Source organism: Equus caballus, chromosome X (assembly GCF_041296265.1).
Source record: "Equus caballus isolate H_3958 breed thoroughbred chromosome X, TB-T2T, whole genome shotgun sequence".
In the NCBI taxonomy this organism is placed as follows: Eukaryota; Metazoa; Chordata; class Mammalia; order Perissodactyla; family Equidae; genus Equus; species Equus caballus.
Genome location: NC_091715.1, coordinates 126901576 through 126929181, shown reverse-complemented (window position 1 = coordinate 126929181; position 27606 = coordinate 126901576). Strand labels below are relative to the sequence as shown.

General features: G+C 42.2%; 1 protein-coding gene across 3 annotated transcripts in view; it reads left to right on the top strand.

Moving 5' to 3' along the window:
* Nucleotides 1–757: 757 nt before the first annotated feature.
* HS6ST2 (heparan sulfate 6-O-sulfotransferase 2) overlaps nt 758–27606 on the top strand; it is a 273272-nt gene continuing 246423 nt past the window's right edge. Inside the window, exons 1-2 of one of the 3 annotated variants that reach the window (XM_070258687.1) lie at nt 758–1386; nt 2230–2748. In XM_070258687.1, the coding sequence (XP_070114788.1) occupies nt 959–1386; nt 2230–2748 (947 nt within the window). In that variant the 5' untranslated portion in view covers nt 758–958. The remainder of the gene's footprint in view (nt 1387–2229; nt 2749–27606) is intronic. The other 2 variants (XM_001488622.7, XM_070258688.1) reach the window with 2 other exon arrangements.

The following is a 27606-nucleotide window of genomic DNA, read 5'->3' as shown; positions in this document are numbered from 1 at the left end:
CCGGGAGAGCCTGTCTCTGGAGGTACTTGCCCTGACCCCGACCCCAGGATTTGGCTCACTGTCTCCCTCCCGGGCCCAACAGTGCTGCTCTGAAACACTGCTGCCACCCATGCCCCTTCTGCAGCAGTGGGACTGGACAGAATGGGCACTGCTTCACGGAAACATCTGTTCCCGATATACAAGCGCCACCTGATCAGATAGGAACAATCTGAGTCCTGAGTTCCCGGGGACCTTGTCCTGAAGGCACATCCCTTCTTTCCTTGCTAATTCTTACATTCCTGGTCCTGCAGTCAAAAAAAGCTTTTTGGACACCTGGGCTTGAGGGTGGCCTCCACCTATTTATTAGAGGAGGTGGTGTCAGGAAATGGGTGGATGGTGCCTGGTTTCCTGGGTTCAAACCCTGGGGCTCTGCTGTGTGACCTTGGGCACATCCCTTCCCCTCTCTGGGCCTGTTTCCTCATCTGTCACATCACCTTGATTAGATGGTCCCACTCTGATGTAGTATTTAGTCATATGTCTTTCCTTCAATAAACCTTGTATGAGTGAAGCCTTCCTGTAGGCACGGGGATTGATGCCACGGATTCACCAAGAAGACAGGAGTCAGGACGAGTCTCTGCTCTGAAAAAACTCATTTTCCCATTCTGTAACGTTTTTTTGGTCATGCTTCTCCTTCATGCTGACTTACCTTTTCAGAAAATGCCCCCGCTTCCGCTGGAGAATGGAAATTGGCAAAGAGAGGGGGAAAGGTCCAATTTGCGCCTTTGCTATTTTAGGGGAGGCTGAAATTACGAGCCAAAGTGGAGTGATGCGCTTACTGGAGTGACCTCCGTTCCTCAAGACAGGAGAAAACCTAGGTCCTCTGCTTGTGAAGTGGCTCGAGCTCTTAGGCGTAAAGCATTATTACATAAATTCAAGCTCGCTCCTGATCCTTAGTACCCTGAGTTGCCTGAAGGGGGGAATGGCACTGCCTGCGTGTGCAGCCCCGGCGCTCAGGCCGCCGCTGCAACCGGAGCGAGGAGCGCCCGCCCGCACCACCTGTCCCCGCCGGCATTCCAGAGTAGAGGCCGAATTGGCAGCAAGCCGGCCCGGATCAGTCGCCGCCTCAGTCCGCGCGGGCCCTCCTAGGGGTGTGTCTCGCGGATTCAACTCCCAGCCGCTCCTGGACGAGCCCCTGAAGGCATCTTCCTCCCTGGCGGGAGCCGCGCGCGCCCCTCTCTTCGCGCTGCTGCCCCGAGGCCGCCGCAGGCGGATGCACGACCTCAGGAGACGCTGGGACCTGGGCTCCCTCTGCCGGGCCCTGCTCACTCGGGGCCTGGCCGCCCTGGGCCACTCGCTGAAGCACGTGCTCGGTGCGATCTTCTCCAAGATTTTCGGACCCCTAGCCAGGTATGTTTTAGGCGAAAGCGCGACTCGCGCTCCCGGGCTAGGGTGCGCAGGAGCCGTGCGGGCAGGGAATGCAGCCGCGAGGGGAGGGAAGAGCGCAAAGTTCCAGCTGGCCCGTGGCGGCCGGGCTCGGAGGCTCTGGAGGGGCGCGGCGCGCATTTGGCCAGGCTGCGGCTCCCTCCCCGCGGTTCTGCCGGCACCGGCAGCGCAGTGTCTCCGCTCGCAAGTCGCGGTGCCGGCGAACTCCTTCTCGCGGGGGAACTCCAAACGCCCGGCTCTGAGCTCACTTGAGGCGGCCTCCAAGCTGGGCAACCGGGTGCGGGCAAGACCACGGGGAGGGAGATCGCGAGTCGAGCAGGCAGGGAGGCGGCGGCGTGCGCGCGAAGGGAATTGGGGCAGAATCGCCAAGGAGAGTCCGGTGGGCGAAGTGGGATGGGGATGGGAGCCACGGAGCCACCGAGAGTGGAGTGAGACGTACGGGGCCTTGGACCGGGGGCGTGAGTAGGGAAGCAACCGGGGCAGGCGGGGTCCCGCGGGTACGAAACCTCGCGCAGCGGCTCTGGAGAGCTCCGGCTGGGGGAGAGGGCGGGCGACCAGCGGGAAGGAGTCGGGGGTGGGGGTGTGTGCGGCAGAAGCCACAGCGCTGAGCCTGTCGGGAAGGAAGGAAGCAGGGAAGGGCGCCGCCGCCGCCGCCGCCGCCGCCGCCGCGGCCGCCGTGGAGTACTCGGTGCGGAGGGGAGGGGGAAAGGGGTGCAACAGCGGCGCGAGGGGGAGGGGGCGGTGCGGGCGCACGGCGAGCGCGGGCTGAGCTGCGGGATTGACGTAACGAGCTTGGGTTTCCCCCAGCGTCGGGAACATGGATGAGAAATCCAACAAGCTGCTGCTGGCTTTGGTGATGCTCTTCCTATTTGCCGTGATCGTCCTCCAATACGTGTGCCCCGGCACAGAATGCCAGCTCCTCCGCCTGCAGGCATTCAGCTCCCCGATGCCGGACCCGTACCGCTCGGAGGATGAGAGCTCTGCCAGGTTCGTGCCCCGTTACAATTTCAGCCGCGGCGACCTCCTGCGCAAGGTAGACTTCGACATCAAGGGCGATGACCTGATCGTGTTCCTGCACATCCAGAAGACCGGAGGCACCACTTTCGGACGCCACCTGGTGCGCAACATCCAGCTGGAGCAGCCGTGCGAATGCCGCGTGGGTCAGAAGAAATGCACTTGCCACAGGCCGGGTAAGCGGGAGACCTGGCTCTTCTCCAGGTTCTCCACGGGCTGGAGCTGCGGGCTGCACGCCGACTGGACCGAGCTCACCAGCTGCGTGCCCGCCGTGGTGGACGGCAAGCGCGACGCCAGGCTAAGACCGTCCAGGTGAGTGACCACCCGCGGCAGAGCGAGGTCCTGGAGCGCCGGATCCGACCTGGGCCTGGGCGGGCTGAGGGCGGGGAGATGCGGCCGGCCGTTGCCGAAGACCCAGAGCGCACCTCGGCGCCCCAGCGGTTGCTCCCCGGCTGGGCGGGTGCCAGGGGCCCTGGCGCGCAAGCTCATGGCGCTGTAGCGGCTGTAGGAAGCCTGTCCGCTCCCGCTTGTCTGTCTGTACGCGGGTTGGCCCGCTTGGCGTCTCGGAGTGCGTACGGGGGAAGCGGACGGGAGTCCCCGAATGAGCGCCCCCCGGGCCGCCGCCGGGATAGGGTACCGCACGTAGACTCCGCACTGGAGCGCCAGAAAGAACCGCGCTTTGCGTGTAGCGTCCCTGAGTCCCTCCTGTTCACACTCTTCTCCGCACCCGGTTCTGAAGCCTCCTTGCCGCTCTCTCGTCCTCTTTCCCGCTCCCGCATTCTCTCCCCCCCCCCCCCACTTTTTTCCGCTTCCTATATTCGCCTTTCTGACTTTCTCGTGCTCACGATCTTGTCAGTTACTGGCCGCTCGCTTTTTCCTTCTCCCTCCGTTTTCCTCTCCCACTTTGCTTCTCGTTCTTTCTTTTACCCTTTCTGCTTTTTCTCTTCCTGGCTGACTTTTGTCGCCTCTCTCCTCCTTTCTTCCCTCTGGCTCTGCTCTCCTCAGGAGAGTGGGTGTCCCTCTGCCCCTGTTTGCGGACACCCGGAGACATCTCCTGGTACTCAGCTTGCTCCCCTCACTACTGGCTGCACGCGAGGCATCCGTGGCGCTTTCCAAGTGCGAGGAGCACCCCGCGCGCCGAAGGGCGGGCTAGGACGCTACCCTGGACCCCAGGTTGTGTTCAGCCTTGAGAAACCTCTCCAGATTTACAAACCCTGAACCCCAGCGTGGGGCGCCACCAGCCCACTTGCTGGGAACCTGGGGTTGATGTGGAAAAAGCTGATTTGTGAAGAGCCTGTCGCTAGTTGCTTTTGAAGCTAGGGCATTTTCCTCTATCCAGCCGCAATGCTTAGTTGCTGGAGGTCACGGAGTGTCATAAAAGGGTGGAGGAAAAGGGCGCATTGGAGTTGCTCCAGCCAGGGCTCTCATATTGCTAGTCTCCGTAAAACAAATCTGGGCTGGGACAGAGAGTCCAGGGAATGGACAAGGTGAGTCTGGTTGCCAGGGGGCCTCTAGATTGGGTCTCCGGGCAGGCAAGGACATGGCCCTTCTTTCTGCACCCCCATTGAGGTTACCACAGGGGCCTTTGAGGCAGCTACTGCAGCGGCTGCCTGCCAGGACCCTCTCTCAACCTGCCCCGTCCCCGGCAGCCCCCCCGCACCGGGGGGTCCTCTGTGCCCTGGAGTAGGCACCGCTTTGCAGGTGTCTCTTGGAATGCAACAGCTGGCGCAGTTTCTACTGTCCAGCCGCAGGCAAATGGAGCCCCCTGATTTTCTGGTCACCCGTGAGATTGAGAGGAAGCATCACCCTCTACTCACTTTCACTTCCCTCAGTTTGCAGTGTCCTTTCTTGAAGGCTGGAATTCTGGCAGAAGCTGTTGGATTTTCATCTCCTTTCCAGCGTTAACAGATTTTTCTTTTCTATCCTAAGAGAACCTTGGCCCCAGGAATGTTGCCACCTCAATCCATTTTAGGAATTGTGTCAGTCACTGTCAGCACAAGATTCTGGTGTTTAAGAAGATCCCAAACAATTTGGCAGTATTAAAATCGTCTCTCTTAGAGATGGAGCTTGTAGGTGTAGTGAGGGGTGGTGATATAAAAAGCTCTTTAGGGCAAAAATAGAATTCCACAGCCATGACTGTGGCAGAGAAGGAAAAATGAGGTCTTGGCCACTATGGAAGCCGCAGCCCTGTCTAGAGTTCCAAAGGGCACATGTGCCTTGTGAACGTGTAGGTCAGGGTGTGACATGGTCTATAAACACACATTATTAATGTGGTCTGGGTTATATTTTTGGTGGCTGCTGTCCTCTGGCAGATTCTGAAGAAAACTTCAGAAGTTTTCCGTAAGATAACCAGGACCCCTCAAGGGGAAGTTTCAGCGTCTTGGATAGTCCCAAATTGAAGCAAAATTATTTGAAATGAAATGAGGTTTTCTTGGTCATAAAAAGGGTGATAATACAGTGCCATCTAGTCTAATGAAAAAAGAACCGCTTTTTAAAGAGTCAGAGTTACTGGATATTACAATATTTGCAAAAGTGAAATAAAATCTGCTAGAGAAACACATTGCTACCCAAGGGTACCTTTTTATTTCATTCGTTCCTACCCACCTCCAGAAATCTTCATCTTGAAGAATAGTGATATCGTGGGGATTCCAGCATTTCCCAGGATGTTGATAAATCTTTGCTTACAGGACCAGTTCTGTTCTCATAACCTATAGGAGTGTGAGAGTGAGAGCGAGAGTGTGTGTATGTGTACGTGTGCGTGAATGTGTACGTGTGTGGTGAAGATTTAGAGACACAGACAGCTGTGCTGGCAGTGATGCGTGAGGGTGAGGAGCTGGTCTCAGGAGATGAGAGAGTCAGCCATGGGGAGTTCCTGTGTAGAGCAGCCTTCCATGCCAGCTGGAGGTCTCTGTGCTCCACTGAACTGAGAGGAACAGCAGCTCCGTCTGTTTGGCCTGGGAGTTCCAACACCTGGGCCTTCGTTCCAGGCCAGCCACGACCCAGCTGTGTGACCTTGGACCCGAGCCTGTCCAAGCCTTGTATATATGGAGAGTGCGTTCCAGTTTCTGATGAGCTTTCACATCCCTTATCTCTGGTATTTCTCTGTAAACTTGCACTGTCTCTGGGAAGAGGGCAGAGTGGACAGAAGTATCCCCGTTGATTAGATGTGAGTGAAGCCCAAAGGGGCTGAAGGACTTTCCCAAGGTCACTGACTTCTTTAGTGGCACAGCAGAAGTCTTACCCCAGTTCTGTCTGATTCCACAGCCCTTGCTCTGTTGATTGCGCCTTGATGAACGAGGGTTTTTATAAAAACACAGTGAGATGTTTGATGTTAGTTATTCCTACAAAGTAAACACTCAGTAAATGTTAACTGATATTGTTATCACCTACATTGTCACCACTTTCAGTAATTTTACACATGTGAGTTTGGACAGGAGACTGGACTGGGGTTGCCACCCCCATTGGGAGAAGGACAGATTTCTGCCTCCTTGAGGCTTTTTGCTCACCAAGAGTGGGTCTCGTGGCTAGGTTGCAGAGGGGCCTCTCATTGCCGTGTTGGAAATCACTACGAAGCTGAGCAGGATGGGAGGACACTGGGGGCCTGGTGAATAAGCCTCAGTAGGAGCCCTCAGCAGCAACAAGGGCCACCTTCTGACTCACAGCCATCCATCCACAGTAGGGGGGCATGAGAGGCCATTGTGGCTGAAAGCCAAGACCCTGAATCTTCCGCCCAGTGCTACATTTGAGATGCTTCCCTGCCTCAGCGGATGGTAAAGTGCCTGGGTGATATATAACTGCTGAATAGAAACGCTTGTGATCACGTTGCCTGGAGAGGACAAAGAGAGAGAGTGCTTGGCTGGCAAAAGGCTCAAGTTGTTTATTAAGAATAATATTTCTTTAAAAAAGACTAGAAATTGCATTTCATGCGTCTGTCTGGCAATATGTTGTTTGGGGTCAGAGAAGGGTCCTGTTCACTCTAGAATTTCTAAGACCATTTTTGAAAATGTATCAAAACATTGTTGCTTACCAGCTGTTAAAACTCCCAAATTCTGCAGGCTTTTCTCAGGCCAAATTCCATCTGTTTGTAGCCAACTCTAGTGCGCCACTTGGTCTGTGGGAGGAATTCAGAATTGGGCACAAAGAAACTGCACTGGCCTCATTCTTCTTCACCAGGTGCCATGCTGGCTGCACACATGGGGTGGCTGGTCAGGTGGAGGGGAGATCGGGTTCTATGGCTATACATGTCAAAGAATCTGATCATCATGTTCATGTTGCATCCTAGACTTTTCTAGAAGCCATACGGAAGAGTAATTAATTGTCATCTAAAATCCAGTAGGATATCACCGACAGGAAAGGACTAAAAGGCATTTATATGGAGAAAAGCTTTCTTTCTTTCTTTCTTTCTTTCTTTCATTTTTGGTCATTCCTTTTTAAAAATTGTGGTAAAGACTTTTTCTTCTTTTCCTTTCTTTTTAAAAGGCGGTTCTATATTGAAAGAGCTGCGTTGTAGTCAGAACTCTATAGTGCGTGTGCCTGCTCATGCCTCCTGTGCCCATGCCCCCACTCCTTCCCTTTCTGGATTTTGCAGTGAAACAGGATGACATGACAGGCTTGCAGTACTGTGAGGCAGTGAGTGAATGGACTGTTACGCCAGCAACGCTGTCCCTCTGGTCCATCAGGCTGTAGGCCGCTGGGCTCTCACAGGAGTAGCTTCACTTAGCCGAGGATGAATTTCTTCAGCTGTCTTTGATAAGAGCTGTTATACCTTTGCACCTATTTCACAGGAGAGGGGGAGAAATTCACCGTGATAACATCTGTAGAACTTCAGCAGTGTTAGTTAGCATCTTTGCACAGATGGCAAACATGTTGGAGTCCTGAAAAAGCTCTGAATTCTCAAGGTAGTATAAAAGGCTACTCAGAATTACCATTTCTTAATAGTAATTTTAGATTAGTGCTGTTATGTGGCAAGAAGAATGTCAGAGCTTATCTTTTATAGATATCTGTCATCAACTTAGGTAGTATGAAGTGACATTAAAGAATAGTCATCTCCGGGGCGGCCTGGTGGCAGAGGGGTTAAGTGCGCGTGTCCCGCTTTGGTGGCCTGAGGTTTCGCGGGTTCGGATCCTGGGTGGCAACATGGCACCGCTCATCAGGCCATGCTGAGGTGGCGTCCCACATAGCACAACCAGAGGCACTTGCAACCAGAACATACAACTGTGTACTGGGGGGCTTTGGGGTGAAGAAAAAAAAGATGGGCAACAGTTGTTAGCTCAGGTGCCAATCTTTAGGGAAAAAAAAGAATAATCATCTTTTCTATCCATTGGTCATTAAACAAAATTTTCTGAAATTGTCCATTAAATTCCAGGGGAGACATGTCATTCTTGCTCTCACAGAGCTTACAGTAGAACAGAATAATTTGGTACTTTAGATATTTAATAAAGAAGATGGATTTTATTTCAAAATGATTTGAATATCAGTAATGTCTTTAAGATGTCGTACCTTTACCAGAATATATTTAGCAAATAGAGAAAAGTCTGTTTTCTGTTTATGTTGTAGTTTAGTTCTAATGAGCAAAGCTTGTGGAGTCTGTATTATGACCTCTGCACAGTGCCAGCAGTTGGAGGAGATTAGAGTCAAGACAAAGCCAAAAAAGCCAAGGTCACCATCTTCAGCCTCAAGTCTATAAAGATTAGAGGGTAAAGTGCACAACTGTGTGGTATAGACAGGTGGGGAACCGGGGGAGGAACTGGCGATTTTTGGCAAGTCCACCCCCCTCTGTAAAATGAGAGATTTAAACAAGATGCTTGCTAAGGCTCTTTCCTTTCTAAAGTATGTGTAACAGGCCAGAAAAAGGACATAGCTGTTCAGGAAGGCTGCTGAGAATAGGTGGGTTGTATTTAAAAGAAAGGAGGCATTGTGGATGGGCATGGCATCCTCATTGCATCATCAGCTCGAGCAGCCTCACCTAGCCAGGGCTGGCCAGAACAGAGAAGGTTCATGCGTGGGGAAGGGCTATGGAGGTAGGTGGGGTGAGGCCTTATTGTAGAGGTCCTGGAAGGGCAATGAGGAGGTTGAACTCCAGTGAGTACAAGAAGCTCTGACATGGAAGGAATATAAAAAGGCAAATGAAGGCTAGAGTCCAGTTAACGGTACCTCCCTGATTTCTAATCTGGAGTGGAGATGGCACCAAGGACTAAAATGGAGAGGCTGGAAGGGGATCTCATTTGGATTGAGAGGGTACTAAAGAGTTGTGACTGGTCAATGTCGCCTAGACTTCTAGTGGCCAGGGCTTGTAAGGAAATGAGAACTGGGGCTCTGGGGCAGGTTAGGGCTTAGTTGTATATGTGGGAGTCTGTGAACCTAGTTAATCTGAATTCACAATTGGCATTAGTATTTAAATGATAACTGCAATTCACATGTGGGACTCTTAGCCAAGGAGAAGAATGTTTGAATAAAGGAAAAGATTGACAGTTATGATTATATAAAAATGAAAAATGTTCATTTGTCAAAAAATAGCCAAAATGAAAAGGCGTATGACAAACTGATAAAATATGTACAATAAATAAAACAGACAAAAGGATGGCATCTTTTCTCTGTAAAGAACTTCTATGAATTGATTAGGAAAACAAAGGCTATGACCAGTTTACAACATGGGAACGGCAACTAGTTTACAGACGTGGACAAACTGCTTAGTCTCACTAGTACAAAAGAAATGCAAATTGAAATAATTAAATGTAGGAAAACCTTTTTGCCTCTTTAATTAGCCCTGATTAAAAAAAAACCTCAACATACATCACCACCACCAAACAAAAAAAACGTAGTAGCCAGTGTTGACAAGGGTGTGGTAAATATGATAATTCTCATACATTGTTAGTGGGAATGTAAATTCAGATGATTCTTTTGGAAATGAATTCGGTAATAGAAACAGAGAACATTAAAAATATTTATTTCTTTGACTCAGATTTCTTTTCTGGGAATTTACTGAAAAACCTAATCCTGTACATGTTGTTCGTTCATTCACTCCTTTATTTATTTATTTATTCATTTATTCAGTAAATATTTATTGAATATCTCCTATCACCGTGCTATGTGCTGTGGACAGTGTGACGAACCAAGCAGATGTTGTCCCTGCCTTCATGGAGTGGGAAAGACAGACATGAACTTGCAACAAATTGGAAAAATCTGAACATCCACACAGAGGAGAGTGGTTCAAGAAATCTCAGTACATCCACTTGAAGGATTATTACAAAACCGTTTAAATGTTTTTTTTTTATAGAATATGGAAAATCGCTAGTGATTTAATGCTAAGGGAAAAAGAGAGAGACAATTATGGACCCATTATGACTACAACTATGTTGGGGGGGGTGGGGCACACAAATTATCTTCCCACGCCTCCCGAATCTAAACACAAACGACGAAGAATGGAAGAAAAATACCAAGATATTAATAGATTGATTAGTGATTTATTTTCTTATTCTTCTTCTCTGAAGGTTTTGAATTTCCTTTATGAGTATGCACTCCTTTTATAATAAAAGTAAACATTAACAATTTTTAAAATGATGTTTTCTTATGGCTGTGATAAATTTCACTCACGTTGACTTTTTGGTTCCTGAAGACTATGGCTGGTTATTTCATTAGCCTCTTGATATCCTGGGAGTCCTTAATGAGGAAAACAGTCTCAGCTAAATAAACTCTCTGACTAAAAGGCAGAGGTGATAAGTCAGGCATTGCCTGCTGATTTTTCCAATGATTGGCTGCTATCATGTTCCAAAGAATCCATGGAACGCATACACCTGTACAGTATAGAGATACTTGAGTGGATTGCTATTGTCTTTTCTCTGTTAAAAGGTAAATGGAACAGGAAATTAGTAGTGGTACACAGTTGGAAATATAAGGCTTGTTCTGTTCAGAGCCATTCAAGAGAGCCTGGACTTTGAGTCTTCATGAGCCTCTTTCTAAGTGAGCTGATACTAGAGCTCAGGGTCTGGCCAGAAAAGTAAAATTTGGGGGCTGGTGAAGGGCTATGGTTCGAAACATCTATAGCTGAGAGCTTAGCTCAGTTAATGCATGTGTTGCCCTCATCTAGGGAAAAAGGGGAGTCCACTCTGCTGGAGCAGCTTTCTCCTAGAGCAGTTTCGCTTCATAAGAGCATTGCCTCCAGTTAACTATAAATTAAGTTGATTAGAACACTTCAGCTGCTCTGGATATCTGAGGGACTACTATATAGAATGACATGCATAATCTTGTTGAAACTCCACTGAAACTACATTCTAGGTATAAGTTATTTTGACAGTGTAAAGAATGTGCTTCACAGTTTAAAAGCTAATATCGACATTCTGTGACAAATAAAATGAGATATTTGGTCATTGAGTTTAGACAAAAAAACAGATGGGGATGGGAATGTTCCCTCTTCTGTTAAAGCATAATAAAGAATCTAATTAATAGTATATGTTTTCTGATACAATGTCATTGTAAGCTTAGAGAAACATTTGTCTAAACTTTAGTAACATATTTATTGGCAAAAGAGCTTTTATAGTTTCACTAGGTATTGGACTTTGCAGGTTATTCAGTTGGTCTTATTGCATCCCATTTGTTATTTCTGCCATTTTGCCTCTAAGAACAGTGTTGAAGACTTTGACACATTTCAGAACATTACATTAAATAAATCTGTCTTGCACATTCCACTGTACTTTTTCTGGAATATTATAAATATTCAAATATAGGCACACATGCAAATTCAAAATAAAATTCAATACATGCAAATTCTGCATAAATTCCGTATTTATAACTTAGCAATAGTTTTGAACTTGTTATCCTAGGATATAAATGTATCAAATATGAGCTCATGGGAATTACCAATAAATATATTTTTCTGATTAAACTGTGGGTTCTTTTTTAGTGACAATTTAAGCTTCAATTCTGGGATATATTATGAGAGAATAATTTGCACTTCATTTACTCTGAATTGTCAAGAATCATGTTCTTCCCCAATGTAAATGTCTGCAGAAAGGACTTCTTATTCAGTTTGATTGCTTTTAAAATTTTACTAGCAGAGATGCCATAGTGAGCTTAAGAGAGTGGGTCTGTTTCTTGTGAAGAGTTTAGTCCTAATGAATCAATTCCATGCACTTTTCTGAAGGAATACAGAACAATTGGAATGTGCAATGCATTGATTTACATCAAATGGATTAGGCCTGTATGCACCATTCCTTGCATTAATTGACTTTCTCCCATAACTGTACTAATTATGGCAAATCTTCAGTAGAGTATCAGCTCCACTTCACTCATGGAGATCATTGGACTTTTGCTAATTTCCTACAGGAGAGTGAATGCAAGAAAAGAGTGTTTAGAAATTGACTATGGTGACCAGGTTACAGCCAGGAAACTCAACATACTTTAAAAAGGCCCATTGGTCTTGGGAGCCAACTCCTCAGTTATTACAATAACTAGAAATTGACTAAACTCACCAGTTGAAAGACATAGATTATCACAATGGATGAAAATACAAAATCCAGCTATATGCTGTGTTTAAGAGACAAAGCTGAAACAAGGATACAGATAAGATTGGAATAGATACACTGTGAAAATACTAACCAGAAGGAAGCTGATGTAGCTAAATTGATATCAGATAAAATAGACTAAGGCAAAGCATTTATTGGGGATAAACAAGATCACTGACTAATGATAGAAAGTTCAATTCTTCAGATAAGAATTCTAAACTTGAATGCACTTAACACTGTAGTTTTGAAATATATAAAGCTAAAATTGACAGAGCTATAAGGAGAAGTTGTAAAATCTACTAACCTCTTTCAGAAATTGATAGGTGAAATGAATTAAAAGTGAGTAAGGATACAGAAGATTTGAACAACATGGTTAACAAGCTCAGTGTAATGAACCTGCACCCAGTTAGAAGAATACACATTCTTCTCAAGCACATATGGAACACTTTTGAAAATAGATCATATACTAAGCCATAAAGTTAGTTTGGAAAAACTTCAATGAATAAATATCCTAAGAACCATACTTTCTGGCTATGCAGTGCTTAGTCATTGGATGTTGAGACCAGTCAGGCAGGAACAAGGGATCAGGCTATACCTGAGTGCATGAGAGGGAACATTAATAGTCTGATATATTTGGAAGTATTGCCAATCCTTCACCGACCACATTGAGTTTCTTAATTCACATGCAAGTGTGAAGAACTCCTAGACTTAGGCAACGAGATGTGCTGTAAAGTGATGATCTGACCCAGGTAGCTTGGCCTAACTTTCCGTGAACACCTATTAATGTTTTGGGGTACCTACTGAGCCAGGCCCTATGTCAGAGGCATAACATATATTTTTCTCGTTTAATCCTCAAAACAACACTCTGAGGTAGATGTTTTAAAAACTCATTTAAAGATGAGAAAACAGAGAATTGGACGAGATATGTAACTTGCTCCAATCTACACAGCTGGTCGCTACTGGAGCTGACATTTAGAACCAGTTGGGCCACATAGCCTGTCTGGTATGTTTTAATGTCCACTAAATTCTCAGATAAATCTCTGAAAGCCTTTACCCTCTTTTTTGCCTGTGTCTATGTAAGCTAAATGGAATGGAGACGTGGAGTGATTATCTGGAGATGTCAGGATTCAACATGTTAAGTGATTTGTTTTTAAAGCACCTTTAAAAAAGTTTAATAAAAGCTTCTCTTTAAAGGTGAATTCTGCAGCTCTTTTTCTCTCCTTTTACATAAAGATTTAGATATCCAAGATATTTCAAATGCTATCAACACTGATTTATGCAGAAGAATGATGTTTTAGGGGAAATAAAAAAGGAAAGGTGTTATGTTAGAGCAAAGATTTGTTTTTTTCAGATAGGGAAAATGAGGACCTTAACTGTATTTTAATTTATGCCCCATGTGGACTTGAAATATGGTGCACACACTTCATAAGATTTGTCAGAGGCTGAAGTGTCCTACTCCTTCTGTAATGTTGGCGGTTGTCTCACTAACAGCGTCAGTTGCCCTGCTCCGATCGTGGCCTGTTTTTATAAATGACCATTGCTTTTTTTTTTGCTGCGTTTGGTCTGTGTAGACACAGCCTTTGGAGGGTTTGTGTGAATGAGTTCAGCCAGGGCAGCTCATATAATCTTGGAGTATGAAGAGCCAGTGAAATAAAGATACGTTCTCTCAAAACCAAGTGAGGGGTCCCAGAGAAGACGAACTCTGAAGCCTGCTCTTATCCCAGGGGCTCATCGTGAAGATAATAAAAGTGTGTTTTATTACTGAAATAACCAAGTGAGGGTAGCAAATTTCCTTAGGAGTGACCATTCTCTCTTGTGGAAGAAGCAGCTTTAGAAAAGTGCCATTAAAGAGAATATGCAAATTAGCATGGGCCTACCAGCTTGGCAGACATTAGTGCAGGCGGCAAAGAAATTAGGTTGAAGGCATGGAAGAATGGTAAAAAGGCGCCTAATACAACCAGAGGCTAGTGTGACCTTGGGATAATGGCCACCTCAGCAGATGCCTCACAGCTGAGACTTTGCTAAGTAGAAGATTAACGGGCACAACATTTTGATGGTTGAAAGATTGTTTGAGCCTATTTGCCAGATACACTAGAGGCAAAAATACTTATTATGTTTGCTGAAAGTGGTACAGTATGTTCTAAAAGTGTAATAGGCCAACTCCAACTCATTAAAGCAATACTGAAATAAGGCATATTGGGATGAATGATGTATAGTAGGCTATTTATGAAAAATTACTTCAAAAAATTTTTAATGGACGTTAGTAATGATTTTATGCATAAACACACTATAAGATTAATGAAAGATAATTAGACTAATATGTGAATATGGAGCTGAAGCAAGGTACTTTTAAAAATATTTTGCATTATTGAACAAAATGGTCTGTGCGTCTTTCTCCTTTTGGGTAAGGATCCATGCTTAGCATCTACCACCCTCAGTTTCTTCTTTGTGACTTGGAAGCAAAGCAAAAAAAAGAGATCATTTTAGCAGTGGTGTAGCATTTTACAATCTTCTGGCAGCTTTTGTATTTATTGCCATATGGGTGTACATTAAATCTGCATCTCCCTCTCATTTATATGTTTATAAAGTTATAAAGATACACACATGCGCACGCTTTTTTTTTAAAATAATTAAGCAAGTGATATGTGTTTGACAATGTTTGGTGACTTAATGCCATTTAAAACCCTTACTTTCCTAATCCAATTGCTCCCATGCTTTTTGGTTTATACGCTTAAGGACAGAATCCATTTAAAGTGCCAGAATTTGCATACATGCAGCTTCGAGTGAGACTTCTATTTATTCCAGATGGCCGTGAAAAATTATTATTGAGAAGCTTGGGGACCTGGGTGTCATGAGAGCCATTAGGATGAGACTAAAATCACACTTTTTGGTTTCCATTAGTTCCTCCTGTACAGGAGGGGGTCTAATTTTGCCACGTGGGGAGCTAAAGGTATGTGGTTTAGCTAGACTGTTTAATGCAGCCAAGTTAGCTCAGCTCATCTCAGTGAGGGAATCCTGCATTCCAGGCACCTTGACTAACCCTGTTGTAGGAAAGGAGCTCATAATTTTCCAGAGTTCAGCTGAATGCTAAGTGAAAGGTTGCATTCAAGATTTTCATGCATGGAAGTTACCAGTTACATTGATGATCTCTCCTTTAAAAAATATGGTTGGATTGGAATGAACAGCATTGTGATGTTCCCCATTGAATGTCATGTTTGTTTTGCTTTTAAACCATGGTGATATAACCATTATTCACTTTAGGAAGGTTATGGTTCCGGTATCAAGGGACTGGGTGTGGGGTCTTGGGTTGTGACCTTTGGCTGGGAATATCTTCTCTAGAGAATGGTCAAATTTCCATGCTGACAGAAAATAAGCCAGGGACCACAAAAATCCAGCACTTCTGGTTTACTAGGGTGTGACTCAAGGATGTAGCTTTTTCTGGTTACTGGAGAGGAACTTTTGTATGCCATGAACCTGCTAAAATGGAGAGATTTGAGTGCCACAAAGCCCAAGATATGCACACCCCAAGGCTGTGTTGACAAAGCCCAAGATATGGCTCTTGGTTATATACCTTGGTGGTCTCTGAATTTAGCTTAGCACAAGAAACCCAGAAGGAAGAAAACAAATGTTCTCCCAGAACTTCAAGGAGGTAGAAAGATATTCAAGAAATGGTAGGAGTTTCAATGGAAATGTCAGAAGCTAAAGTGGGATCTGAGAAAGAGAAATACCATTGGGGAAAAAAGATAAATTATTGCCATAATCAAATGGCAGATTGCCTCTTAGTGACTCCAATCTCCCCTCCCAGATGTAGATTTGGGGACAGTCAGTGCACCCACATCTGCCTCGGGGTGCTAGAGGGAGGCAATGGTCTCATGCAAACTGGCAGCTTTAGTAGTGAGCACCTTAGGCCTTGGGGTCGCTGGTGATTTTCAGCTGGAATTCTGGGGCACCATGGTTCTGCTAGATTAGGAGAGCTGGTTTGTGGTGCCTCCTATGATTCAGCATAATTCACTCGAGATTCATCCACAGATACAGGCTGTTGCTGGTAGCAATAGTTCATTCTTCCTTATTGCTGAAGAATATTCCATGGTAAGTATGTACCACAGTTTGTTTAACCATTCACCTATTCAAGGACATCTGGGCAGATTCTAGTTTTTGGCTGTTACAAATAAAGCTGCTATGAAAATTTGTGTTTTGGGCTTTTCTGGGACAATAAGTTCATTTCTCTAGGATAAATGCTCAGGAATGCAATTGCTGGGTTGTTTGGTAATTACCTGTTTAGTTTTATAAGAAACTGCCAAATTGTTTTCCAAAATGGCCGTATATCATTTTACATTCTCACCAGCAATGTGTGAGTGATCCAGCTCCTCATCCTTGTCAGCATTTGGTGTTGTCACTATTTTTTGTTTTAGCCATTCTGATAGATGTGTAGTAATATCTTCTGGTTTTAATTTGCCTTTCCCTGATGGCTGATGATGTTCAACGTGCTTTTGAATGCTTATTAGGCATCTGTCCGCCCTCTTTTGGAATGTCTGTTCATGCCATTTGCTCGTTTTTTGATGGGATTCTTTGTTTAACTTGAGTTTTGAGTGTTACTTATATATTTTGTATATTAGTCTTTTGTGAGATATCTTGTTTGCAAATATTTTATCTCAGTCCATGGCCTGTCTTTTCATCTTCTTCACGTGGTATTTGACAGAGCAAAATTTCTGATTTTGATGAGGTCCAATCTATCAACTTTTCCTTTTATGGATCATGGTTTGGTGTCGAGTCTAAGAATTCTTTGCCTAGCCTTAGATCTTGAAGACTTTCTTCTATGCTTTTTCTAAAAGTTTTCTAGCTTTAACTTTTAAATCTTTAAGTCTGTGATACATTTTTAAGTTATTTCTTATTTGGATACATTTCACACACCTTAATATTCACCCTTTTAAAGGGTACAGTGCAGTGGCTTTTAATATATTCACAAAATTGTGCAATTATCACATGAAAGTTACCTTATTGTGGTTTTGATTTGCATTTTCCTGAAGGGTAATGAAATTGAGCATTTTATGAGCTTATTGCCCATTTGAATGTCTTCTTTGGAGAAACGTCTATTCAAATCCTTTGCCATGTTTAATTGTGTTATTTTTATCTTTTTAGCATTGAATTAAGTGTTTTTTATACATTCTGGATTCAAGTGCAGTATCATATTTATGGTTTGTCAATATTTTTCTCCCATTCAGTGGATTGTCTCTTCACTTTCTTCATGATATTCATCAAAGCACAAAAGTTTTAAATTTTCATGAAGTCCAATTTAACTGTTTTTTCTTTTGTCTCTCATGAAGGCTTTGCCTAACCTAAGATCAGAAAGACTTACTCCTATATTTTCTTCTAAGAGTTTTATAGTTTTATCTCTTACATTAAAGTCCATGATCTATTTTGAGTTATTTTTTGTTCATATTCTAAGAAGGGGGGTCCATCTTCATTCTTTTCTATGTGGATATCAGTTGTCTTAGAATCATTTTTTGAAAAGACTTTTTTCTTTATTATTGATGGTACCTTTGTTGAAACTCAATTGATCATAAATGTAAGGGTTTATTTCTGGATTCTTAATTCTATTTTATTCATCTATATAGCTGTCTTTATGGAAGCACTGGAAGGTTTTCACTGTTGTTGCTTTGTAGTTAGTTTCAAAATCCAGAATTGTGAATCTTCCAGTTGTTTTTCTTTCTCTAAGCTTTTTTTGGCTATTCTGGCTACCTTGAATTTCAGTGTGAATTTTAAAATCAGCTTATCAATATCTACAAAGAAACCAGCTAGGATTTTGTTAAGGATCCTGTTGAACCTGTAGATCAATTTGGGGGAATATTACTATCTGAACAATAAGTCTTTTAATCTGATCTTTTAAACCTGGGCTGTTTTTCCATGTGTCTAGGTGTTCTTCAATTTCTTTGAATGATGTTTTGTAATTCTTAGTTACAAGTTTTGTACTGCTTTTGTTAAATTTATCCATAAGTATTCTACTCTTATTGATGATATTGTAAATGTAATTTTTTTCTTAATTTCATTTTTGGATTGTTTGTTGCTACTGTATAGAAAGACTGTTGTTTTTTTTATTATTGATCTTGTGTGCTGCAACCTTACTGAACTCAGTATTTTTTAAAATTTCTAATAGTTTTTAGTATATTCCTTAAGATTTCTGTATACAAGATTATGTCATCTGTAAATAGATACTTTTACTGCTTCCTATCCAGTGTGGATGCATTTTATTTCTTTTTCTTGCCTAACATCCCTGACTAGAGTCTCCAGTGCAATGTGAAATAGAACTGGCTAGAATGGATTTCCTTATCTTGTTTCTGATCTTAGTGGGGAAAGCATTCAGTCTTTAATCATTAAATATGATGTTAGCTCTGGGCTTTTTCCTAGATGGCTTTTATCAGATTGAGGAAGTTCCCCTTCATTCCTAATTTGTTAAGTGTTTATTTTTTTTTATAAATGAATGGGTGTTAGACTTTGTCAAATGATTTTTCTCTGTTAATTGAGATAATCATGTGTCCCCCCCACCTTTGTTCTTTTGATATTCTGTTTTATATTAACTAACTCTTGGATGTTAAACCTGCCTTGCATTCTGGTGATAAATCCCACTTGGTCATGGTGCACAATTCCTTTTGGATATTGCTGGATTGGGTTTGCTAGTGTTTTCTTAAGGATTTATGCATCTATATTCATGAGAGATATTGGTCTGTGGTTTTCTTTTCTTTTGATGTCTTTGTCTGGTTTTTGTATCAGGGTAATACTGGCCTTGTGAAATGAATTGAGAGGTGTTCCTGCCTCTTCTATTTTTTGAAAGAGTTTGTGAAAGCTTGGTATTAATTTTTCTTGAATATTTTGGTAGAAATCACTAGAGAAACCATTTGGGCCTGGGATTTACTTTGTGTTAAGATTTTAAATTATTTATTCTTTTTATAGTTCAATTCAGATTTTCTTTTTCTTTTTGAGTTAATTTTAGTAGTCTGTGTCCTTCTAGAAATTTGTCCATTTTGGCTAAATGATCCAGTTTGTTGGCATATGGTTGTTCATAGTATTTCCTTATAATCCCTTTTATTTTTAAAGGATGGTCTTAATGTCCCCTCTTTCATTCTTGATTGTAGTAATCGAGTCTTTTCTCTTATTTTCTTGGTCAGTCTAGGTTAAGGTTTGTTAATTTTGTTGATCTTTTCAAAGAACTAACTTTTGGTTTCATTGATTTTCTCCATTCTTTTCAACTCTCAATCTCCACTGTAATCTATGATAGTTCTTTTCTTTTCCTTACTTTGGTTTAGTGTAAGTTCTTTCTTTTCAAGTGTCTTGCAATGGAAAGTTAGGTTATTGAATTGAGATCTTTCTTTTTTTAATAAATATAGGTATTTATAGCTATAAAATTTACTCAAAGAACTGTTTAGCTGCATCCCATAAGTTTTGGTCTGTTTTCTTTCATTTTAATTTATTTCAAAGATTTTCTAATTTCCCCTGTGTTTTCTTCTTTGAACCATTGGTTATGTAAGATTGTATAGTTTAATTTCCACATATTTGTGAATTTCCAAAATTTGCTTGTTTAAATATTGATAATTTCATTCCACTGTGGTTGGAGAGCATATGTTGCATGATTCACTCCTTTCAAATACATTGAGAAGTATTTTGTGGGCTAACATATAACTTGTCCTGGAGAATATTCTACATGCATTTGGGAAGACTGTATTTTGTTGTTGGTGGTAGAGAGTCCTATAGCTATCTACTAAGTCTTGTTGTATTGTTGAAGACTATTTCCTTGTTGATCTTTTTCTAGTTGTTCTATCTATTATTGAAATTGGAGTATTGAAGTCTCCACCTATTATTATTGAATTTTCTATTTCTCCCTTTAATTCTGTCAGTTTTTGCTTCATGTGTTAGTGGGCTCTGTTGTTAGCTGCATGTATATTTATAATTGTTATGTTTTCTTGATGCAGTCTTCTTTCTATCATTATAAAAATTTCCTCTTTATCTCTAGTAACATTTATTAGAGTCTATTTTCTCTGATATTAGTATAAGCATTCCATATTTTTTATGGTTCTTGTTTCCATGATATATCTTTTCTCCTCCATTTTTGCTCAGATGGTTTCTATCTTTGAATGTAATGTGTTTCCTGTGAACAACACGTAGTTGGATCTTGTTTTTGTAAAAATCCATCTGATGGTCTGTGCCTTTTGATTGGATTGTTTCACCCGTTCTTATTATTGATAGCTTGACCTAAGTCTGCCACTTTCTTTTTATTTTCTATATATCTCACATCTTTTTTGTTCCTCTATTCCTCTTTCACTGCTTCCTGTTGTATTAAGTGGCTATTTTCTAGTGTAACATTTTAATTCCTCTAATGATTTTTCACTGTAATTTGTTGTTATTATCTTAGTATTTGCTCTAGGGCTTCATCTATACATCTTAAGTTTTCAGAGTCTACTTCATATTTATAACAACTTAATTGTGGTTAGACCTAGAAATGTTTCTCCTAGATGGCTCTATTCCTTCTTCCTCCTTTTTGTGCTGTTATTATTATAAATTTTACATTTATATAAGTTACTAACCCAGCAGAACGTTGTTGTACTTATCACATTGATAGTTTGGAAGTGCACATGAAAAGAATTCTACAGTTTTTGGGTGGAGTTCATTATCTCCTCTTGTTGGGTAAATGTTGATTAGGTCCTGCTGGTTGATGGTATTGTGGAGTTTTATACCAAATCTTTGTTGGTTTTCTGTCTAGTTTTTCTATCAATTGCTGAGGGGGTTGTTGGAGTCCCCACCTATGATTGTGGATTTGTCTCTTTCTCCCTTCAGTTCCATCAGCTTTTGCTTTATGTATTTTGCAGCTCTGTTGATTGTTACAGATAGATTTGGGATTGCTATGTGTGCTTGGTCAGCTGACGCTTTTATCATTATGTCATGTCCCCTTCTGTTTTTGGTTATTTTTTTGGTTCCAGAGTCTACTTTATCTAATGTTAATATAGCCATTTATGCTTTCTTTTGATTGATGTTTCTATGGTGGGTCTTTTCTCTCTTTTAGTGCCTTCTTTTGTCTTTTTTTAAAGATTGTCCCTGAGCTAACATCCGTTGCCAATCTTTTTTCTTCTTCTCCCCAAAGCCCTCCATTACATGGTTGTATACTCTAGGTGTAGGTCCTTCTAGTTGTGCAATGTGGGATGCTGCCTCAGCATGGCTTGAGGAGCTGTGTTAGGTCCATGCCCAGGATCCAAACCAGCAAAACCCTGGGCTGCCGATGCAGAGCCCGTGAACTTAACCACTCGGCCATGGGGCCAGCCCCCTTTCAGTGCCTTCTTATGCTTATTTTATATGTCTGTACATATCTATAGTTAGTTGGAGGAATAGAGAGAAATGCCCATCTTGTCTAGAACTGGAAATATTGTTCACAGATTTCTGTTTGCTTGGATGAGCTGGGTTGCTTGTTTAAGCCACTGAGGCTGTGTGTTGCACGCAACCGATTTTAGCTCAATAATTCCGTTACTAAGTCAACTTGTCTGTACCTGAAGAGTTGTAATGGCCCTATTTTCTTTATTTCCAAGGATCAGATTTTTGAAGTCCAAAAATTTTTACTAAATGTGCCCCTACCTTTCCTTGCTTTGGTTGCATCCATCCCTCTTACTTTGTAGGTATTTGGCTTTGGAGAGTTGGGATGATGTGTGATCTGGAAATCTCTGTCTGCAACCACAAACTCAGCATGAACAGAAGCAAAAAACTGCCTGTAAAATGGGTTGACCCTAAGATGTAGAACCAGTAACATGACCTGTTGTGAGTAAGTTGTAATCTTTCCCGTTAACTAATTTATTCGTGTGCACCAAGTGCCTACTCTATGCCAGGCACTGTGTCGGGTCCTGGAATTACAGTCCTGGCAATGCCATAGGCACTGACTTTGGAGAGTTCTCAGACTAGTGAGGGGAGACAAATAAGCAAATAAGGTGATAAGAGCTATGATAAAGGCAAGTACAGGTTGCTATGACTATGGAGAGATGGGCTTCTTAAACCAGGAAAGGCTCTGCTGATGGAGGTGACACCTGAGTCCCCAAGGATCCATAGCCAGGCAAGAAATAGGGGAAAACCTTAGGAAGCAGCATGAGTAAAGGCATAGCTGCAAAAAGGAGTAGGGCTTTTACCTAGGGGCTGGGATGAGATCTGGGACAGCAGAATTAGATAGAAGCCAGGGCACATGGAGCCTTGTAGGGCATGAAACATATTTTGGACTTTCTCCTGAGAGCAGTGAGAAGGCATTGAGACTTTTTAAGCGAGGGAGTTAATGTGATTAGATTTGTGTTTTAACTAAATCACTTTGGCTGCTGCGTGGAGAAGGGACTGGAGAGGGGTAAGTACACAGCAGGGAGCCCAGTTAGAAGGCTGTAGAGAAATCCAGTGAAGAGGGGTGGCAGCTTGGAGGAGTGGCTGTGGGCATGCAGAAAGGTGAATGTATTCAGGAGGTATTTAGGAAGAGGAATAGAAAGAATGTGGTGACTGAAGGATATGGATGGTGGAGAAGAGAGTAAGGGAGCAAGCAATTTTCTGGCTTGGGAAAACTGGAGAAAGAGCTGTGATAGGCAGAGGGCTCGAGACTGTGGAGTCACCATGTTGAGATACCCAGAGACAGTGGATATGTGGGTTGGGAGCTCAAGGCTGCAGATACACACTTGGAGTCATGAGGTGCTTATGTCATTATCTCCTTTAAAATAATTTCTAAATATGTAAAAAGTAAACTTTATTTGTAATACATAGACAAGTTGTCCTCACTAGTTGCTGAGGGTAAAATCAGAGAAACTGGACCTAAATAATAATAGAAAGGATGGGAAGAAGCTGTTCCTGACCGAATGGGATGCTGTACGTTGGAATGGATTGGTAAGAGAAAATCATGTAGAATGTTGTGAAGGCCTTACGCACCTCAGCCCAACAGCAGGGCCCTAAGTGAGGGATCTTTGGAGCACCTCTAAGGCATGTAATTTGGATGCCCATTCTTTTCCATTGCATGTGCCAAGCCCAGGGGAATTGGGGAACAAATGCTCATTCTTGCCGTGAAGTTTGTACATTGAAAAAAAAATGCCTGCATTTACTTTTTCCTCCCTTTTCTGTATACTGTTCTCCAAATCTTAGAGTTCTTTAGATCACAGTTGTTCATGGAGGAGTGAGAGTGGCAATTTCAGGGTAAAAAAAAATTAACGTAGTGGGCATTATCTATAATTGGTCCAGTTACTAATGGAGATATTTATTCTCAGGAATCTAGAATCAGCTATTTCATCTCTTTTTGAAAACAACTTTATTGAGGTATAATTGCTATACAAGAAAACACTGCACGTATTTAATGTATACGATTTAATGAATTTGGACATAGGCATACACTGGTAAGACCATCACTGCGATCAATAGACATATCCATCACCTCCAAAAGTTTCCTCGTGTCCTCCTGTTTTTTGTGTTAAGAACACTAAACATGAGCTCAGCTATTTTATCCTTACCCTAGGATTTGGAGTCACACAGACCTAGGTTTAAATGATGGCTACTTCATTTACTGCTTAGAGGTCTTTGGGCAAATCACTTCACCTACTGCTGACCCTCAGTTTCCTCATTTGTATAATGGGGATGCTTCCTCGTGGGATTGTTCTGACGAACAAACGCTATAATGTAAGTGAAAAGGCTTTATATAAAGTATGAATTGCTGTTTACATGTTATTATGTAAATAATGACTATTATGTAAATGATTATTTAATGACATTATTATGTAAATAATGATTATTATTTAGCATTCAGATTTTATTGTAAAATGTCAAAGTGTTGTTAGAAAAACTGTGAGAGCGTTTAATATCAGAATGAGTTGCTTTATTTAAAATTCTTTTAATTCATTTCCCTCTAATAACAAAGAACATCATTAAGTGGTTATTGGTATCTATCCATCTACATTCTAAATCTTAGGATAACCAAGGATTGATTCCATTCATTTTTTCCCCAATCTTATGGGAACACGTTTGAGGGTATACTACTGATGACTCATCCACTGTTTCAAAAATGTTTTTGCAAAACCTAAAATATATCAACTTCCATGATTTTGTGGCAATTGTTGCTCTTTCCTTTAGCTTGAAATGTTTCAATGGTCTCAAAACATTTGTACTATCTGATTTTTTCATATATTAGCCACAGCTTGGAATGATTAGTGTTTTCCGTGTATCCCATAAATATTCCTGGTATCCAGTCTGAGCTGGATGTATTGGGAAGAGATGAAGTTCAGCTATCGTGCCATATCTGAAGTATTTTGAGATATTTTAGCTTACCTCTGATGTGGGACAGCTAAAGAAGACTTTATCCAATGATGAATTTTAACTGGGGAACCGTTATTGTAAGGAGTCTTGTCATCCTTGCAAGATATTCAATCTAGTATTGGAGGCTAGAGGAGAAAACTACATTTTTGCAGAAATCCAGTCACTGCAAGTGTTTTGTGGAGCTATATGGACATTTCTTGATGCCTAGAGATTTGTTGTTTTGTTGTACATCTGAGTAATGTATTTATAAATTTCCGTATCGGGAGGGCCTGTGGTGGATGGCACACTATTCCTTGGAGCAGGGCTTCCCAGGCTCCATTCCCAGCTCAGCACAATGCCTCTGGAGAAAGCCCCTGAAGTATTCTCTGCTTCAGTCTCCTTAATGGTGAAGTGGAAATGAATACTTACTATCGCTGAACTCACGAAGATGTTGGACTGATAATTAGATCATGCCTTAAAACCACCTTGAGTTCTATTGAGAAATACATTGTTCTCAAATTGAACTTTTGCTTTTGTAAGTATAAACATATTTTCAAGAAATGAATCATTGGGGGAGCAAAATACATAGACCAAATAATAGGAGTTAGTAACATCAGTAAACAGAGATGGAAAAGATGGCATTAAAGAAAGAGAAGAGGAAAGTGTTGCTCTGCCAGCAGAAGGGAGCCATTGAAATGCTCATCCGATTTAGATAAGGACCATAGCCCAGTGGCTTGAATGGCTTTTGCAGACTTGTTGGTAATAAATTGAATTTGAAGGAGTGGCATAAATGGAGGCTACCAGCATTAGTGGATACCCGTGAACGTGAACGATGAAAAGCCTTTTTGCTTGAGCCAAGGTGATACTCTTCATATCCGCCTAGTAAGGTTTTGAGAGTATTTAATTGTTAAAATGATGCTGCTGCTTTATGTCTACAGCTTTCTGACTTTACTCCTTTCAAAGATTTGACCTGTAAAGCAGCAGATAGAAATGATAGCTCATCAGCATCTAATGAGCCAAAATGTTTACTCCATAAAATAGTCTTCTACTTCCTACCTCCAACTGCACAATTTGAAGAAAAGAAGCCCTGGGTTCCTAAGTTATTGACATGTCTGGCTGAAGGATGATGTGGGCTTCTCATTGGCTGAGCAACTTGAAGAGAGGTCTTCCCTGTTCAACCTGAGCCTGCCCAGGCAGAGCCCTGGCTGGCTCTTGACTCCAGGATGAAAGTAGGAAGATTAGCAGTCTTTTGGATAATGTGCAAAACTTGTAGCCAGTGAATTCCTCAAACATGGCACTCACCATGCAATAGTATAGTTGCCTTTTTAAAAATTCTTGTTTTACCAGATGTGAGCTCTCTAAGGCCAGGGACTGTCTTTCAGTCTGTCTTCCCAGAGTCCTTGTCCATAGTAGTCAATTAATATTTGTTGAATAAGCAAAATAACTTTCAAGCACTGCTACTCCCAACTGCCAAAAGCCAAACCCAGTTTTGTCTTTCAGAGGATGGCACCATAGCCAGCTTTCCAAGGAACTTGAACATTCTGTAAACCAGCACTGCTCAAACTTTACTGTGCACATGAGTCACCTGGGGACCTTGTTAAAATGCAGATTTTTGATTCAGTATGTCTGGGGTTAGGCCTGAGATTCTGCATTTTTAACATCTCCAGTGATGCTGATGCTGTTCGTCTGCATACTACACTTTGAGTAGCAAGGGTCTAGACCCTGGTCTCTGCCTCATCTCCAAAATTTAATCCATCGTCAAATGTTGGTGACTCTGTCTCTTCTGTCCCAACTCTGACTACTCATTTCTGTTTCTGTTGCCCCCACGTTAGCTGAAGCCCTCATCATTTTTTGCAGAGATTATTGCAATTGCTCTCACCTAGTCTTCCTGGCTTTTTCCCCTCCACTCCATTCTCTACACTGCAGCCAAGGTGATATTTCTAAAATATGTTTCTGATCACGCTCATCCTTGTAGCCTTCTATGTCGGATAAAGCAACAACCCCTCTGTTGCTAGATTGCCTTTATGTTATGTGAGAGCAGAGGCAGGGGCAAAACAATGTGAGGCTTGAGGAGCCAAGGACCTTGAGTGGTGGTGGAACAGTATTAGGGGCTAACTCATGCAGACAGAGATGCCTATAGATACTGTTCCATCCATCCATCCACCCATCTATTCATCTAGTCAGTTAGCCAGCTGGTAAAGTACCCAACATGCTAGGACTGTTGGCTCTTGGACCAGACAGTCAAATAAGCTTTTTCATGTCATTTATGGTAAGACCCCAATAATTCAATATCTGTTATTTCAGGTAGATGACATGTCTCAATGTGTTCTAGTCAAAATATTTGCCATTCTTAGCTAATCTTCGACAAAGGATCTAAGAACATACAACGGAGAACTGGAAGTCTCTTCAATAAATGGTGTTGGGAAAACTGGACAGCCACATGCAAAAGAATGAAGGTAGACTATTATCTTTCGCCATACACAAAAATTAACTCAAAATGGATTAAAGACTTGAAGGTAAGACGTGAAACCATAAAACTCCTAGAAGAAAATATAGGCTGTACACTCTTTGACATCAGTCGTAGAAGGATTTTTTCGAATACCATATCTCCTCGGGCAAAGGACACAAAAGAAAAAATACACAAATGGGACTTCATCAGCCTAAAGAGCTTCTGCAAGGCAAAGGAAACCATGAACACAAAGAAAAAGACAACCCACCAACTGGGAAAAATATTTGCAAATAATATATCTGACAAGGGGTTAATCTCCGAAATATATAAAGAACTCATACAACTCAACAACGAAAAAACAAACAACCTGATTAAAAAGTGGGCAGAGGATACGAAGAGACATTTTTCCAAAGAAGATATACAGATGGCCAATAGGCACATGAAAAGATGCTGAACATCACTAATCATCAGGGAAATGCAAATCAAAACTACAATGAGGTATCACCTTACACCTGTTAGAATGGCTAGAATTACCAAGACAAAAAACAACAAATATTGGAGAGGATGTGGAGAAAAGGGAACCCTCATTCACTGCTGGTGGGAATGCAAACTGGTGCAGCCACTATGAAAAACAGTATGGAAATTTCTCAAGAAACTAAAAATAGAAATACCATATGACCCAGCTATACCAACACTGGGTATTTATCCAAAGAACTTGAAATCAACAATTCAAAGAGACTTGTGAACCCATATGTTCATTGCAGCGTTATTCGCAATAGCCAAGAAATGGAAGCAACCCAAGTGCCCATTGACTAATGAATGGATAAATAAGATGTATATATATACACACACACACACACACACACACACACACACACACACACACAATGGAATACTACTCAGTCATAAAAAAAGACAAAATCGTCCCATTTCCAACCACAT